We start from the raw sequence: 14,849 nt of genomic DNA, 5'->3' as shown, positions 1-14,849 counted from the left end.
GGGGTTTTTCCTCATGGAATTTCCATGGAATTCTTTGTGAATTTATTTTTATTCCCCATGGAATTCCAGCGCCTGGAGAGGAAACTCGGTCAGATGAAGGGGTTGCTTTTGTGGGTTTGTCTTTGTGGGTTTTTCCTCATGGAATTTCCATGGAATTCTTTGTGGGTCTTTTCTCATGGAATTTCCATGGAATTCTTGGTGATTTCTTTCCCCCCCCACAGAATTCCAGTACCTGGAGAGGAAACTCCAGGTTGCTTTTGTGGGTTTGTCTTTGTGATTTTTTTCCCATGGAATTTCCATGGAATTCTGTGTGGGTTTTTTTCCCCCATGGAATTTCCATGGAATTTCCATGGAATTCTTTGTGATTTTTTGGGTTTTTTCCCCTCCATGGAATTCCAGCACCTGGAGAGGAAACTGGGTCAGATGAAGGGGTTGCTTTTGTGGGTTTGTCTTTGTGGGGTTTTTCCTCATGGAATTTCCATGGAATTCTTTGTGGGTTTTTTTCCCCAGGGAAATCCATGGAATTTCCATGGAATTCTTTGTGAGGTTTTTCTCATGGAAATCCATGGAATTCTTTGTGGGGGTTTTTCTCATGGAATTTCCATGGAATTCTTTGTGGGTTTTTTTTTTCCCATGGAATTTCCATGGAAATCCGTGGAATTTCTATGGAATTCTTTGTGAATTTATTTTTATTCCCCATGGAATTCCAGCACCTGGAGAGGAAACTCCGTCAGATGAAGGGGTTGCTTTTGTGGGTTTGTCTTTGTGGCTTTGTCTTTGTGATTTTTTTTTCCCATGGAATTTCCATGGAATTCTCTGTGATTTTTTTTTTTTTGTTTTGTTTTCCTTCCCCCCCTCCCTCCACGGAATTCCAGCGCCTGGAGAGGAAGCTCCGTCAGATGAAGGGCGTTTACCACCTGAACCAGGTGAAGCTGGAATACAACCTGGACGTGCTCCGGCAGCTGGACGTGGAAAACTCCGCGCTCCGATCCCTGCAGAAGAGGAAAATCAGCCGGTAAAGCCCGTGCCGGGGGCAAATCCCAAATCCCATCCCAGAGCTTTTCCCACTGCCGCCACTCCCGGGCCCTCCGTCCCTTCCCAGGCTCAGGAACACCCTGGAGGTGCTGGAGGACAGAATGGCCAAGCAGGAGGCGAAATTCCAGGAGGAAAAGCAGGGCCTGGAATCGGAGCTGGAGCGGGTGGCCGCGCAGTTCCAGGAGACGCGGGACCGGATGAGGTGGGGAGCGCCTGGAATTCCGACCCCTGGGGGATCCTTCCCTGTGGAAAAATGCGTGTTTTATTGTCGGCTTTTCAGGAATTTTAAATATGAAAGAATAGGAATAAGATGAGATATTAAAAATAATGTTATATGTCTTATGTTAGAAAGTTGTGCTGTCTTAATTTTTTGACTAATGTGTTAGGTAGATATATAATATATATAATAAATAAAAATATATAATAATAAATAATAAATAAATAATAAATAAATAAATAATAATAATAAATATATAATATTATAATAAATATATAATATATAATAAATATTATATATTATATATCACATATGTATAATATTGTGATTATATATTATAAATATAAATATATTTTTATATATATAATTGATATATATAAATTATATATATTATGATTATATTATATAAATTATAAATATATAAATTATAATTATGTATATAAATTATATATAAATATATAAATATAAATATATGTATTATATATATAAACATATATATAATATATAAAATATAATCATATATAAATTATTGTATAAAAATTATATTATAATTAATATATATCTATGTATACATATCATTATCTATATTTACTAATTTATATATATATTTATATATAGAATCTATAATTATATAATATATAATATATAATATATAATATATAAGCTATTATGATCTAATATATTATATATTAGATAATATATAACATATTATTATGTAATTATTAATTATATAATTATTATTATATAATATAATAATATGTAATTATTACTAAATTTTTGTATTATTATATATTTTACATTCTATATAATTATTATATTATTATATAATTATATTATTATTAATTATATAATATATAATATTATATTATATATCATATATATTATATATTTCAATAAATATATACATATAAATATATAATGTTAAAATAGAAACTTTGTATGTGAGAAATTTTTTTTAGAAAGGAATGAGGTAATCTCACCGAGATAGCAGCCAGAGGACACCGAAATATTTCAGAGAAAAAGAATTTATTACTCTTTTGCAGAAAAATAAATGACATAATTATTATATAAATTATAATATAAATTATATGATTATATAATTATTATAGAAATTATATAAGTATTATATAAATCATCATATAATTTATATAATTATATAAATTATATAAATTATATCATTATTATTTACATCATTATAGAATTTTTATATATAATATAAAATAATATATATATATATAAAAATCAATTAGTCTGATATTCGAATTATCAGAACAAATGAACTTCCTCCTGCCTCGCTCAGCCCTGAGGATGTTTGAGAGGAAGAAGCTGACACTGCCCAGACAGAATCCTGTGTTTAAATTCAATTTATGCATCATGGATGAGGTCTATGAATATGCAACAGGCTGTTGCTTTAAAGGGTTAATCCTCTGTTAACCTGGGGCCTTTTTTGGGCTTATTTTGCCCAGAAAAAGGGACCCGGCCATCCGTAACTCTTTGTTTTCATTGTCCTAAATCCAAATTGTCCAGATTTTAATTACTCTAATTTTATTATTTATTTCTACAATTTTATTACAGTTTTATTATCCTAAACCCAAATTTTCCAGACTTTTATTACTCGGATTATATTATTTATTTTTACAATTTTATCGCAATTTTATTATCCTAAATCCTAATTGTCCACATTTTTTACTCTAATTTTATTATTTATTTTTACAATTTTACTACCATTTTATTACCTTAAATCCCATTGGTCCAAATTTTTATTTCTCTAATTTTATTATTTAGTTTTGCAATTTTATTACAAATTTATTACCCTAAATCCCAATGGTCTGGATTTTTATGACTCCAATTTTATTCTTTATTTTTCCTTAAATCCCAATGGTCTGGATTTTTATGACTCTAATTATATTACAATTTTATTACTATTAAACTTTTAAAATTTTTAAGAAAAGAACGATTGGGATTATTGGCATTTTTCCAGGCAGCTGATGCGCAGCAGCGCCGAGCGGTTCCGGCAGTTTCGGATTGTGAGCGAGGAATTTTATTACAATTTTATTACCCTAAATCTTAATTCTCCACATTTTTATTTCTCTAATTATATTACTATTATTACAATTTTATTACTATTAAACTTTTAAAATTTTACCAAAAGGAACGATTGGGATTATTGGCATTTTTCCAGGCAGCTGTCGCGCAGCAGCGCCGAGCGATTCCGGCAGGTTTGGATCGTGAGCGAGGAATTTTATTACAATTTTACTACCCTAAATCCTAATTGTCCACATTTTTATTACTCTAATTACATTACTTTTATTTCTATTAAACTTTTAAAATTTTAAAAAAAGAACGATTGGGATTATTTCCATTTTTCCAGGCAGCTGTCGCGCAGCAGCGCCGAGCGATTCTGGCAGGTCTGGATTGTGAACGAGGAATTTTATTACAATTTTATTACAATTTTATTACCCTAAATCCTAATTCTCCACATTTTTATTACTCTAATTATATTACTATTATTACAATTTTATTACTATTAAACTTTTAAAATTTTAAAAAAAGAATGATTGGGATTGTTGGCATTTTTCCAGGCAGCTGTCGCGCAGCAGCGCCGAGCGGTTCCGGCAGGTCTGGATCGTGAGCGAGGAATTTTATTACAATTTTATTACCCTAAATCTTAATTCTCCACATTTTTATTACTCTAATTATATTCCTATTATTACAATTTTATTACTATTAAACTTTTAAAATTTTACCAAAAGGAACGATTGGGATTATTGGCATTTTTCCAGGCAGCTGTCGCGCAGCAGCGCCGAGCGATTCCGGCAGGTTTGGATCGTGAGCGAGGAATTTTATTACAATTTTACTACCCTAAATCCTAATTGTCCACATTTTTATTACTCTAATTACATTACTTTTATTTCTATTAAACTTTTAAAATTTTAAAAAAAGAACGATTGGGATTATTTCCATTTTTCCAGGCAGCTGTCGCGCAGCAGCGCCGAGCGGTTCCGGCAGGTCTGGATCGTGAACGAGGAATTTTATTATAATTTTATTACTCTAAATCCCAATGGTCTGGATTTTTATGACTCTAATTATATTACAATTTTATTACTATTAAACTTTTAAAATTTTAAAAATAGGAACGATTGGGATTGTTGGCATTTTTCCAGGCAGCTGATGCGCAGCAGCGCCGAGCGGTTCCGGCAGGTTTGGATCGTGAACGAGGAAGAGGCCAAAGCGTTGATCCGGGAGGTTCTGGACGCCGATCGGATCATCCACGTCCAGCAGCTGGGAATGCCCTGGGAAGAGCCCCAGTTGTGGTTCATGGACAACGTGGGACCCCTGGGAGGCAGCCAGGAGAAGAGGGACGCCACGGAGCTGGCCGCGAAGCTTCTGGAAGGTGGGAATCCCTAAATTCCTTGGGAATTCTCCCTCCTTGGAAAGGCGCCTGTGTTCCGCCAATCCTCGGGATTTCCGCCTGGGATTTTCCGGGAGTCACCTGCCCTGAGTTGGCTCATCCCAAGGGATATTCCCGCTGTGTTTTTCCCAGTTTTCCCAAGAATCAGCTCTCCTCCCAGGAGCTTTGTTTTCCAAGAATTCCCACAGTTTAGGATCTTGATCCAGTTGGGATTTTCCAGGAGTCGCCATCCCTGAGTTGGCTCATCCCAAGGGATATTCCCGCTGTGTTTTTCCCAGTTTTCCCAAGAATCAGCTCTCCTCCCAGGAGCTTTGTTCTCCAGGGATTCCCACAGTTTAGGATCTTGATCCAGTTGAGATTTTCCAGGAATTGCCAGCGCTGAGTTGGCTCATCCCAAGGGGTATTCCTGCTATGATTTTTCCCAGTTTTCCCAAGAAGCAGCTCTCATCCCAGGAGCTTTGTTTTCCAACAATTCCCACGGTTTAGGATCTTGCTCCCATGGGGATTTTCCAGGAGTCACCATCCCTGCGTTGGCTCATCCCAAGGGACATTCCCACTGGGTTTTTCCCAGTTTTCCCAGGAAGCAGCTGTGATCCCAGGAGCTTTGTTTTCCAACAATTCCCATGGTTTGGGATCTTGCTCCAGTTGGGATTTTCCATGAGTCGCCATCCCTGAGTTGGCTCATCCCAAGGGATATTCCCGCTGTGTTTTTCCCAGTTTTCCCAATTCCAAGAATCAGCTGTGATCCCAGGATCTTTGTTCTCCAGGGATTCCCACAGTTTAGGATCTTGATCCAGTTGGGATTTTCCAGGAGTCGCCATCCCTGCGTTGGTTCATCCCAAGGGACATTCCCGCTATGATTTTTCCCAGTTTTCCCAAGAAGCAGCTCTCATCCCAGGAGCTTTGTTCTCCAGGGATTCACACCTTGGGAATGGTTTGGTTTTGGGACCTTGCTCCCACTTCCCTCTCTGACTTTCAGGGATCAACCCTGGAAAAGCGGAGCAGGAAGGGAGGAGGAGTAGGAAGAAAGGAGCCCGGAGCGCCGAGGGCGGGAAGGAAAACCAGGAAAGGATGGAGGACAGAATCACATCCCGGCCGGGCATTCCCAGGAAAACCCTCCGGAGAATCCTGGAGGTCACGAGCGAGGAGTCGGTGAGCGGTGCCGGAGCTCGGGATCCGGGATCAGCCCCAGATCCAGGGGTTTTTTTGGGGTTTTTGTTTTGGTTTTTTTTTGGCGGATCCCTTTGGAATGAGGGCTGGGAATTCTCACCCTACCACCTCTTCCCGGGCTTTTTCCCAAGGCATTCCTGCTGGAGAACAAACTCCTGAAGCCGCTGCGGGAGGTGGTGGGACCCAGGAACGACGTCCAGCAGCTCCGAACCATCTTCCAGGTGGGTGGGGATGGGATCTCCCAGGATTGGGGTTGGAATGCTGAGCACCGGGGAGGAGATGGAGCTGGGAATGCGCACCTGGATCAGGGGAGGATCCAGGGAATCACTTGAGGGGCTCCGGGAGAGCTGGGATTGGGGCAAGGGCTGGAGGGAGCCAGGGAATGGCTTCCAGTGGGAAAGGGGAGCTTGGGATGGTGGGATCTTGGGAAGGGATTCCCGGCTGGGCTGGGATTCCCAGAGAATCCCTGGATCCCTGGCAGTGTCCCAGGGTGGTTTTGGATCACCCTGGGATCGTGGGAGGTGTCCCTGGGATGGGATTGAAGGTCCATGGATCCCATCCCAAACCATTCTGGGATTCTGGGATCAGGGACACTCAGGATCCATCCTGAGGGGTTTTCACGGAATTTGGGGATGGAAAAGGGAAGGGAGACCCTTCCTGGAGTCCCGAATTCCCAGTGAAACCCCTGGATCCCGAAATTCCTTCTCAAGGAGGAGTCGGGATGGGGCTGGATCCAACGCCAGGCTGGGAGAGCAGCTGGGAATGTGCAGCTGGATCAGGGGAGGATCCAGGGAATCCTTGGAGCCGCTTCCCGATCCCAAAGGGGCTCCAGGAGAGCTGGGATTGGGGCAAGGGCTGGAGGGGCAGGAGCCAGGGAATGGCTTCCAGTGGGAAAGGGGAGCTTGGGATGGTGGGATCTTGGGAAGGGATTCCTGGCTGGGCTGGGATTCCCAGAGAATCCCTGGATCCCTGGCAGTGTCCCAGGGTTGGGATGGTGGGAGGTGTCCCCGCCCATGGATCGGGATGAGCTGTGAGGTCCCTTCCCACCCAGAACATTCCATGATTCCCAGATTCCCGCCTCCAGCCCATCCCAGTGATTTAAACACCCTCCAGGGCTCCCCCAGCCTCTTCCCAGACTTCCCCACCCGCGGATATTCCGTGGCTGTCCCGCACCCACCCCTTCCCGCCATTCCTCCTTGCTTATCCCCCAGCACTTCCGCAGGAATTCCCGCCTTTCCCCTGCTCCGGGAAAACTCCCTCCCACCCCCCCCCCACCCCTCGCCCATCCTCCCACGGACCCCCGGTGGAATTCCCGCTTTTCCCAGGCCCTCCGGATCGAGGACGAGGACGAGCTGCGCGCCCTCGTGGATTTTTTCCTGGACTACGAATCCCACCACGCGCCCAAGATCCCGGTAGGAGATCCCCCAGCCGGCAGATCCACCCCGGGAAGGGCATCCCAGGAATTGCAGGAAGGAAGAGACGGGCGCGTTCATCCCGAAAACGCCACATCCGGCTTTTCTCCCTCCAGGTCAGCCAGGTCGGAGATCCCGCGGATCCGGCCGGGGAGAGCGGATCCCGTTCCCAGGGCGGACCCCCCGGGAGCGCCCCTCGCGTCCCGTCCGTCCAAGCGGATCACGTCCTGACGATCCTGAGGGAATTCCTGCAGGAATTTGCCAAGCTGAGGTGGGGATGGGGACGGGGATGGAGCCAAAGTGGGGATCCCAGGGAAATGTCCTGGGGGTTCCTGGGTGGTTCTGCTTGGAGGAGGAGATTCCCAGCCTTCCCTCAGGGATCAGGAGATTCCCAAGGCTGGGAATAAACCAGGCAGGAGGTGATCCAGGAGCTGGGAAGGGAGGTAAAGACGGGGTTTGTTCTCCTTCCCAAGGGTTTGCTCTCCATCCCGAAGATTTGCTCTCCATCCCAAAGATTTGATCTCTATCCCAAAAATTGGTTCTCCATTCCCAAGATTTGCTCTCCATCCCAAGGTTTTTTTCTCTATCCCTAAGATTTGTTCTCCATCCCAAAGATTTGCTCTCCATCCCAAAGTTTTGTTCTCCTTCCCAAGGATTTGTTTCCCAATTTTGAATTCCCAGTTGCCAAAGATTTGCTCTCCTTCCCAAGGTTTTGTTCTCCATCCCAAAGATTTGTTCTCCACCCCAGGAATTTGTTCTCCATTCCCAGAGTTTCTTCTCCATGCCAAAAATTTGTTCTCCATCCCAAAGATTCGTTCTCTATTCCCAAGGATTTGCTCTCCATCCCAAAGTTTTGTTCTCCTTCCCAAGGATTTATTTCCCAGTTTTGAATTCCCAGTTGCCAAGGATTTGTTCTCCATCCCAAGGATTCATTCTCCATCCCCAGGTTTTTTTCTCTATCCCTAAGATTTGTTCTCCATCCCAAAGATTTGTTCTCCATTGTCCATTCCAAGAGTTTTCTCTATCCTGAAAGTTTGTTCTCCACCCCAGGAATTTGTTGTCCATTCCCAGAGTTTCTTCTCCTTCCCAAGGATTTGTTTTCCATCCCAAGGATTTGTTCTCTCTCCCAGGAATTTGTTGTCCATTCCAAGGATTTGCTCTCTATCCCAAGCTTTTTTCCTCCTTCCCTAAGATTTGTTCTCCATCCCAAGAATTTGTTTCCCAATTTTGAATTCCCAATTGCCAAGGATTTGTTCTCCATCCCAGGGACTTGTTCTATTTTCCCAAGGATTTGCTCTCCATTCCAAGGAATTGCTCTCCTTCCCAAGGTTTTGTTCTCCATCCCAAAGATTTTTTCTCTATCCCTAAGATTTGTTCTCCATCACAAAGATTTGTTCTCCATTGTCCATTCCAAGATTGTTTTCTCTATCCTGAAAGTTTGTTCTCCATCCCAGGAATTTGTTGTCCATTCCCAGAGTTTCTTCTCAATCCCAAGGATTTGCTCTCCTTCCCAAGGTTTTGTTCTCCATCCCAAGGATTTGTTCTCTATCCCAGGAATTTGTTGTCCATTCCAAGGATTTGCTCTCCATCCCAAAGTTTTGTTCTCCTTCCCAAGAATTGGTTTCCCAATTTTGAATTACCAATTGCCAAGGATTTATTCTCCATCCCAAGGATTTGTTCTCTATTCCCAAGTTTTTTTTCTCTATTCCCAGGGTTTTTTTCTCCATCCCAAGGATTTGTTCTCTATTCCCAAGGATTTGTTCTCCATTCCAAGGATTTGTTCTCTATTCCCAAGGATTTGTTCTCCATCCCAAGGATTCGTTCTCCATCCCAAGGTTTTTTTTCTCTATCCCTAAGATTTGTTCTTCATCCCAAAGATTTGTTCTCCATTGTCCATTCCAAGATTGTTTTCTCTATCCTGAAAGATTTGTTCTCCATCCCAGGAATTTGTTGTCCATTCCCAGAGTTTCCTTTCCATCCCAAGGATTTGCTCTCCATCCCAAAGTCTTGTTCTCCTTCCCAAGGATTTGTTTCCCAATTTTGAATTCCCAGTTGCCAAGGATTTGCTCTCCTTCCCAAGGTTTTGTTCTCCATCCCAAGGATTCATTCTCCATCCCAAGGTTTTTTTCTCTATCCCTAAGATTTGTTCTCCATCCCAAAGATTTGTTCTCCATTGTCCATTCCAAGATTGTTTTCTCTATCCTGAAAGTTTGTTCTCCACCCCAGGAATTTGTTGTCCATTCCCAGAGTTTCTTCTCCTTCCCAAGGATTTGTTTTCCATCCCAAGGATTTGTTCTCTCTCCCAGGAATTTGTTGTCCATTCCAAGGATTTGCTCTCTATCCCAAGCTTTTTTCCTCCTTCCCAAGGTTTTGTTCTCCATCCCAAAGATTTGGTCTCCATCCCAAGGTTTTTTTCTCTATCCCTAAGATTTGTTCTCCATCCCAAAGATTTGTTCTCCATTGTCCATTCCAAGAGTTTTCTCTATCCTGAAAGTTTGTTCTCCACCCCAGGAATTTGTTGTCCATTCCCAGAGTTTCTTCTCCTTCCCAAGGATTTGTTTTCCATCCCAAGGATTTGTTCTCTATCCCAGGAATTTGTTGTCCATTCCAAGGATTTGCTCTCTATCCCAAGCTTTTTTCCTCCTTCCCTAAGATTTGTTCTCCATCCCAAGAATTTGTTTCCCAATTTTGAATTCCCAATTGCCAAGGATTTGTTCTCCATCCCAGGGACTTGTTCTATTTTCCCAAGGATTTGCTCTCCATTCCAAGGAATTGCTCTCCTTCCCAAGGTTTTGTTCTCCATCCCAAAGATTTGTTCTCCATCCCAAGGTTTTTTTCTCTATCCCTAAGATTTGTTCTCCATCCCAAAGATTTGTTCTCCATTGTCCATTCCAAGATTGTTTTCTCTATCCTGAAAGATTTGTTCTCCACCCCAGGAATTTGTTGTCCATTCCCAGAGTTTCTTCTCCTTCCCAAGGATTTGTTTTCCATCCCAAGAATTTGTTCTCTATCCCAGGAATTTGTTGTCCATTCCAAGGATTTGCTCTCTATCCCAAGCTTTTTTCCTCCTTCCCTAAGATTTGTTCTCCATCCCAAGAATTTGTTTCCCAGTTTTGAATTCCCAGTTGCCAAGGATTTGTTCTCCATCCCAGGGACTTGTTCTATTTTCCCAAGGATTTGCTCTCTATTCCCAAGGATTTGCTCTCCATCCCAAGGTTTTGTTCTCCATCCCAAGGATTCGTTCTCCATCCCCAGGTTTTTTTTCTCTATCCCTAAGATTTGTTCTTCATCCCAAAGATTTGTTCTCCATTCTCCATTCCAAGATTGTTTTCTCTATCCTGAAAGTTTGTTCTCCATCCCAGGAATTTGTTGTCCATTCCCAGAGTTTCCTTTCCATCCCAAGGATTTGCTCTCCATCCCAAAGTTTTGTTCTCCTTCCCAAGGATTTGTTTCCCAATTTTGTATTCCCAGTTGCCAAGGATTTGCTCTCCTTCCCAAGGTTTTGTTCTCCATCCCAAAGATTTGTTCTCCACCCCAGGAATTTGTTCTCCATTCCCAGAGTTTCTTCTCCTTCCCAAGGATTTGTTCTCCATCCCAAGTTTTCTTTCTCTATCCCTAAGATTTGTTCTCCTTCCCAAGGATTTGTTCTCTATTCCCAAGGATTTGTTCTCCATTCCAAATATTTGCTCTCCATCCCAAGGATTTCTTCTCCATCCCAAGGATTCATTCTCCATCCCAAGGTTTTTTTCTCTATCCCTAAGATTTGTTCTCCATCCCAAAGATTTGTTCTCCATTCTCCATTCCAAGATTGTTTTCTCTATCCTGAAAGATTTGTTCTCCACCCCAGGAATTTGTTGTCCATTCCCAGAGTTTCTTCTCCTTCCCAAGGATTTGCTCTCCTTCCCAAGGTTTTGTTCTCCATCCCAAGGATTTGTTCTCCACCCCAGGAATTTGTTCTCCATTCCCAGAGTTTCTTCTCCTTCCCAAGGATTTGTTCTCCATCCCAAGTTTTCTTTCTCTATCCCAAAGTTTTGTTCTCCATCCCAAAGATTTGTTCTCCTTCCCAAGGATTTGTTCTGCACCCCAAGGGTTTGTTCTTTATTCCAAGGATCTGCTCTCCATGCCAAAAATTTGTTCTCTATTCCCGAAGATTTTTTCTCCATCCCAAGGATTCGTTCTCCATCCCAAGAATTTGTTCTCCATTCCAAGGACTTGCTCTCTATCCCAAAGTTTTGTTCTCCTTCCCAAGATTTGTTTTTGTCTATCCCAAGGATTTGTTCTCCATCCCAAGGATGTTTTTCTCAATTTTGAATTCCCAGTTGCCAAGGATTTGCTCTCCATCCCAAGGATTTGCTCTCCATCCCAAAGATTTGTCCACTATTCCCAAGGATTTTCTCTCCATCCCAAGGATTTGTCCACTATTCCCAAGGATTTCCTCCCCATCCCAAGGATTCGTTCTCCATCCCAGGGGTTTCCTCCCCATCCCAAGGTTTTCTCCTCCATCCCAAGGATTTGTTCTCCATCCCAAGGATGTTTTTCTCAATTTTGAATTCCCAATTGCCAAGGATTTGCTCTCCATCCCAAGGATTTGCTCTCCATCCCAAGGATTTGTTCTCCATCCCAGGGGTTTCCTCCCCATCCCAAGGTTTTCTCCTCCATCCCAAGGATTTGTTCTCCATCCCAAGGATTTTTTTCCAAATTTTGAATTCCCAATTGCCAAGGATTTGCTCTCCATCCCAAAGATTTGTCCACTATTCCCAAGGATTTCCTCCCCATCCCAAGGATTCGTTCTCCATCCCAGGGGTTTCCTCCCCATCCCAAGGTTTTCTCTCCCCATCCCAAGGATTTTCTCCCCCATCCCAAGGATTCGTTCTCCATCCCAGGGGTTTCCTCCCCATCCCAAGGTTTTCTCTCCCCATCCCAAGGATTTTCTCCCCCCATCCCAAGGATCCGTTCTCCATCCCCAGGGACGAAGGACCCCCCAGGGAGATCCAGGACGTCCGGGACAATTCCAAGGACGGGGAATACTGGGAAGCCCTGACCCGCATCATTCCCCAGCGGAAACTCAAACTCTGGGACGCGCTCGGAGCCGCGCTCCTGGAATACCAGTGAGTGCCTGCCGGGGTGGGGCGGGACTGGGACAATTCCAGGGGTTTTTCCACGAGATCCCACGGGTTTTCCTGGCGTTCCTTTCCCAGCAAAGTGCTGACCAGGAGATCCGAGCTCTTTTCCGAGGCCACGGCCCTGCAGCGGCAGAACTCGGAGCTGGGAATGCTGCTGGAGGAATATCTGGGATCCACGCAAGGGCGCTGAGCTCGGCCTCGCATTCCCGGGGGTATTCCGGACACCGGGATGGAGCAAAACCCGGGAATGGCCGGCGGTGGGCGGGGATTTCCCTGGATCTGAGCCAGGAGTCCCGGGCAAGGGGTTAATAAATCATTCCCAAAATCTGGATCTGTGCGCGGGGAATGGGAGCACATCCGGGGGTTCCACTGATCCAGGGAATTCCTGGAACTGTGGGAAGTGACACAAAACCGTGGGATCTGAGGCCTGGGATTCCAGGATGGAAGCTTAAATCCCATCCCATTCCAGCCCTGACACTTTCCAATATCCAAGGAATTCTTGGAATTGTGGGAAGTGCCACAAAACTGTCGGATCTGAGGCCTGGAATTCCCAAATTCCGGGATGGAAGCTTAAATCCCATCTTAATTCCAACCCTGACATCTTCCACCATCCAGGGAATTCTTGGAATTGTGGGAAGTGCCACAAAACTCATGGGATCTGAGGCCTGGAATTCCCAAATTCTGGGATGGAAACCTAAATCCCATCCCAATTCCAACCCTGACACCTTCCATGATCCAGGGAATTCTTGGGAATTCTTGTGGGAAGTGCCACAAAACTCTGGGATCTGAGGCCTGGAATTCCCAGATTCTGGGATGGAAGCTTAAATCCCATCCTATTCCAAGCCTGGCAGTTCCCATGATCCAGGGAATTCTTGGAATTGTGGGAAGTGCCACAAAACCGTGGGATCTGAGGCCTGGAATTCCCAAATTCCGGGATGGAAGCTTAAATCCCATCCCATTCCAACCCTGACATCTTCCACCATCCAGGGAATTCTTGGAATTGTGGGAAGTGCCACAAAACTCATGGGATCTGAGGCCTGGAATTCTGGGATGGGAGCTTAAATCCCATCCCAATTCCAACCCTGACACCTTCCATGATCCAGGGAATTCTTGGGAATTCTTGTGGCAAGTGCCACAAAACTCTGGGATCTGAGGCCTGGAATTCCCAGATTCTGGGATGGAAGCTTAAATCCCATCCTATTCCAAGCCTGGCAGTTCCCATGATCCAGGGAATTCTTGGAATTGTGGGAAGTGCCACAAAACCGTGGGATCTGAGGCCTGGAATTCCCAAATTCCGGGATGGAAGCTTAAATCCCATCCCATTCCAACCCTGACATCTTCCACCATCCAGGGAATTCTTGGAATTGTGGGAAGTGCCACAAAACTCATGGGATCTGAGGCCTGGAATTCTGGGATGGGAGCTTAAATCCCATCCCAATTCCAACCCTGACACCTTCCATGATCCAGGGAATTCTTGGGAATTCTTGTGGCAAGTGCCACAAAACTCTGGGATCTGAGGCCTGGAATTCCCAGATTCTGGGATGGAAACCTAAATCTCATCCTATTCCAAGCCTGGCAGCTCCCATGATCCAGGGAATTCTTGGAATTGTGGGAAGTGCCACAAACTCCTGGGATCTGAGGCCTGGAATTCCCAAATTCCGGGATGGAAGCTTAAATCCCATCTTATTTCCAGCCCTGACACCTTCCATGATCCAGGGAATTCCTGGAATTGTGGGAAGCGCCACAAAACTCATGGGATCTGAGGCCTGGAATTACCAAATTCCGGGATGGAAGATTAAATCCCATCTTATTTCCAGCCCTGACACCCTCCATGATCCAGGGAATTCTCGGAATTGTGGGAAGTGCCACAAGCTCCTGGGATCTGAGGCCTGGAATTACCAAATTCCGGGATGGAAGCCTAAATCCAATCCCATTCCAAGCCTGACACCTTCCACCATCCAGGGAATTCCTGGATCCAGGGAATTCCTGGAACTGTGGGAAGTGCCACAAACTCGTGGGATCTGAGGCCTGGAATCGTCAAATTCCGGGAATTCCACAATCCCAGGGTGCTCCAACCTTCCCTTGGACATTTCCAGGGAATTCTCTGGGAATTCCAGCCCAGGCCCTCCCCCACCTTCCCAGGGGATGAATTCCTTCCCAAAATCCCAAACACCCCTGGCAGCTCCAAGGATCCCAAGAGCCCCCATGGAATGTTCAAGGCTTGGAATTCCTGCCCGGGAAGGGTTTTCCAGGCAGGATTTCAAATCCCTCTGGATTTGGGGGGGGGGCGGGGACACAGATCCTGGAATTTGCTGATTATTCCTGAGGGTTTTCCACCCTTAACAATTCCATGATCCCTCCTGCTTCCCCCTCTGGCTCTTCCCGAAAATCCCACCCCGATCCCCCTTTTCCCTGTCCCCCGAATTCCCACAAATTCCAGGCTGAGATTTTTTTTCCCAGCAGGGATTTTTTTTGATTTT

General features: G+C 44.3%; 1 protein-coding gene across 1 annotated transcript in view; it reads left to right on the top strand.

The window, feature by feature from the left end:
- DRC1 (dynein regulatory complex subunit 1) overlaps positions 1-12,698 on the top strand; it is a 31,445-nt gene extending 18,747 nt beyond the window's left edge. Inside the window, 9 exon segments of the mRNA XM_036405156.2 lie at positions 876-1,015; positions 1,103-1,237; positions 4,417-4,646; positions 5,644-5,816; positions 5,966-6,055; positions 7,160-7,246; positions 7,363-7,517; positions 12,214-12,354; positions 12,445-12,698. Of these exon segments, the coding sequence (XP_036261049.2) occupies positions 876-1,015; positions 1,103-1,237; positions 4,417-4,646; positions 5,644-5,816; positions 5,966-6,055; positions 7,160-7,246; positions 7,363-7,517; positions 12,214-12,354; positions 12,445-12,559 (1,266 nt within the window). The 3' untranslated portion in view covers positions 12,560-12,698.
- The last annotated feature ends 2,151 nt before the right edge of the window (positions 12,699-14,849 follow it).

The sequence above is a fragment of the Molothrus ater genome, chromosome 32 (genome assembly GCF_012460135.2).
Source record: "Molothrus ater isolate BHLD 08-10-18 breed brown headed cowbird chromosome 32, BPBGC_Mater_1.1, whole genome shotgun sequence".
Taxonomy (NCBI): domain Eukaryota; kingdom Metazoa; phylum Chordata; class Aves; order Passeriformes; family Icteridae; genus Molothrus; species Molothrus ater.
This window is presented reverse-complemented; position numbering and strand designations above follow the sequence as displayed.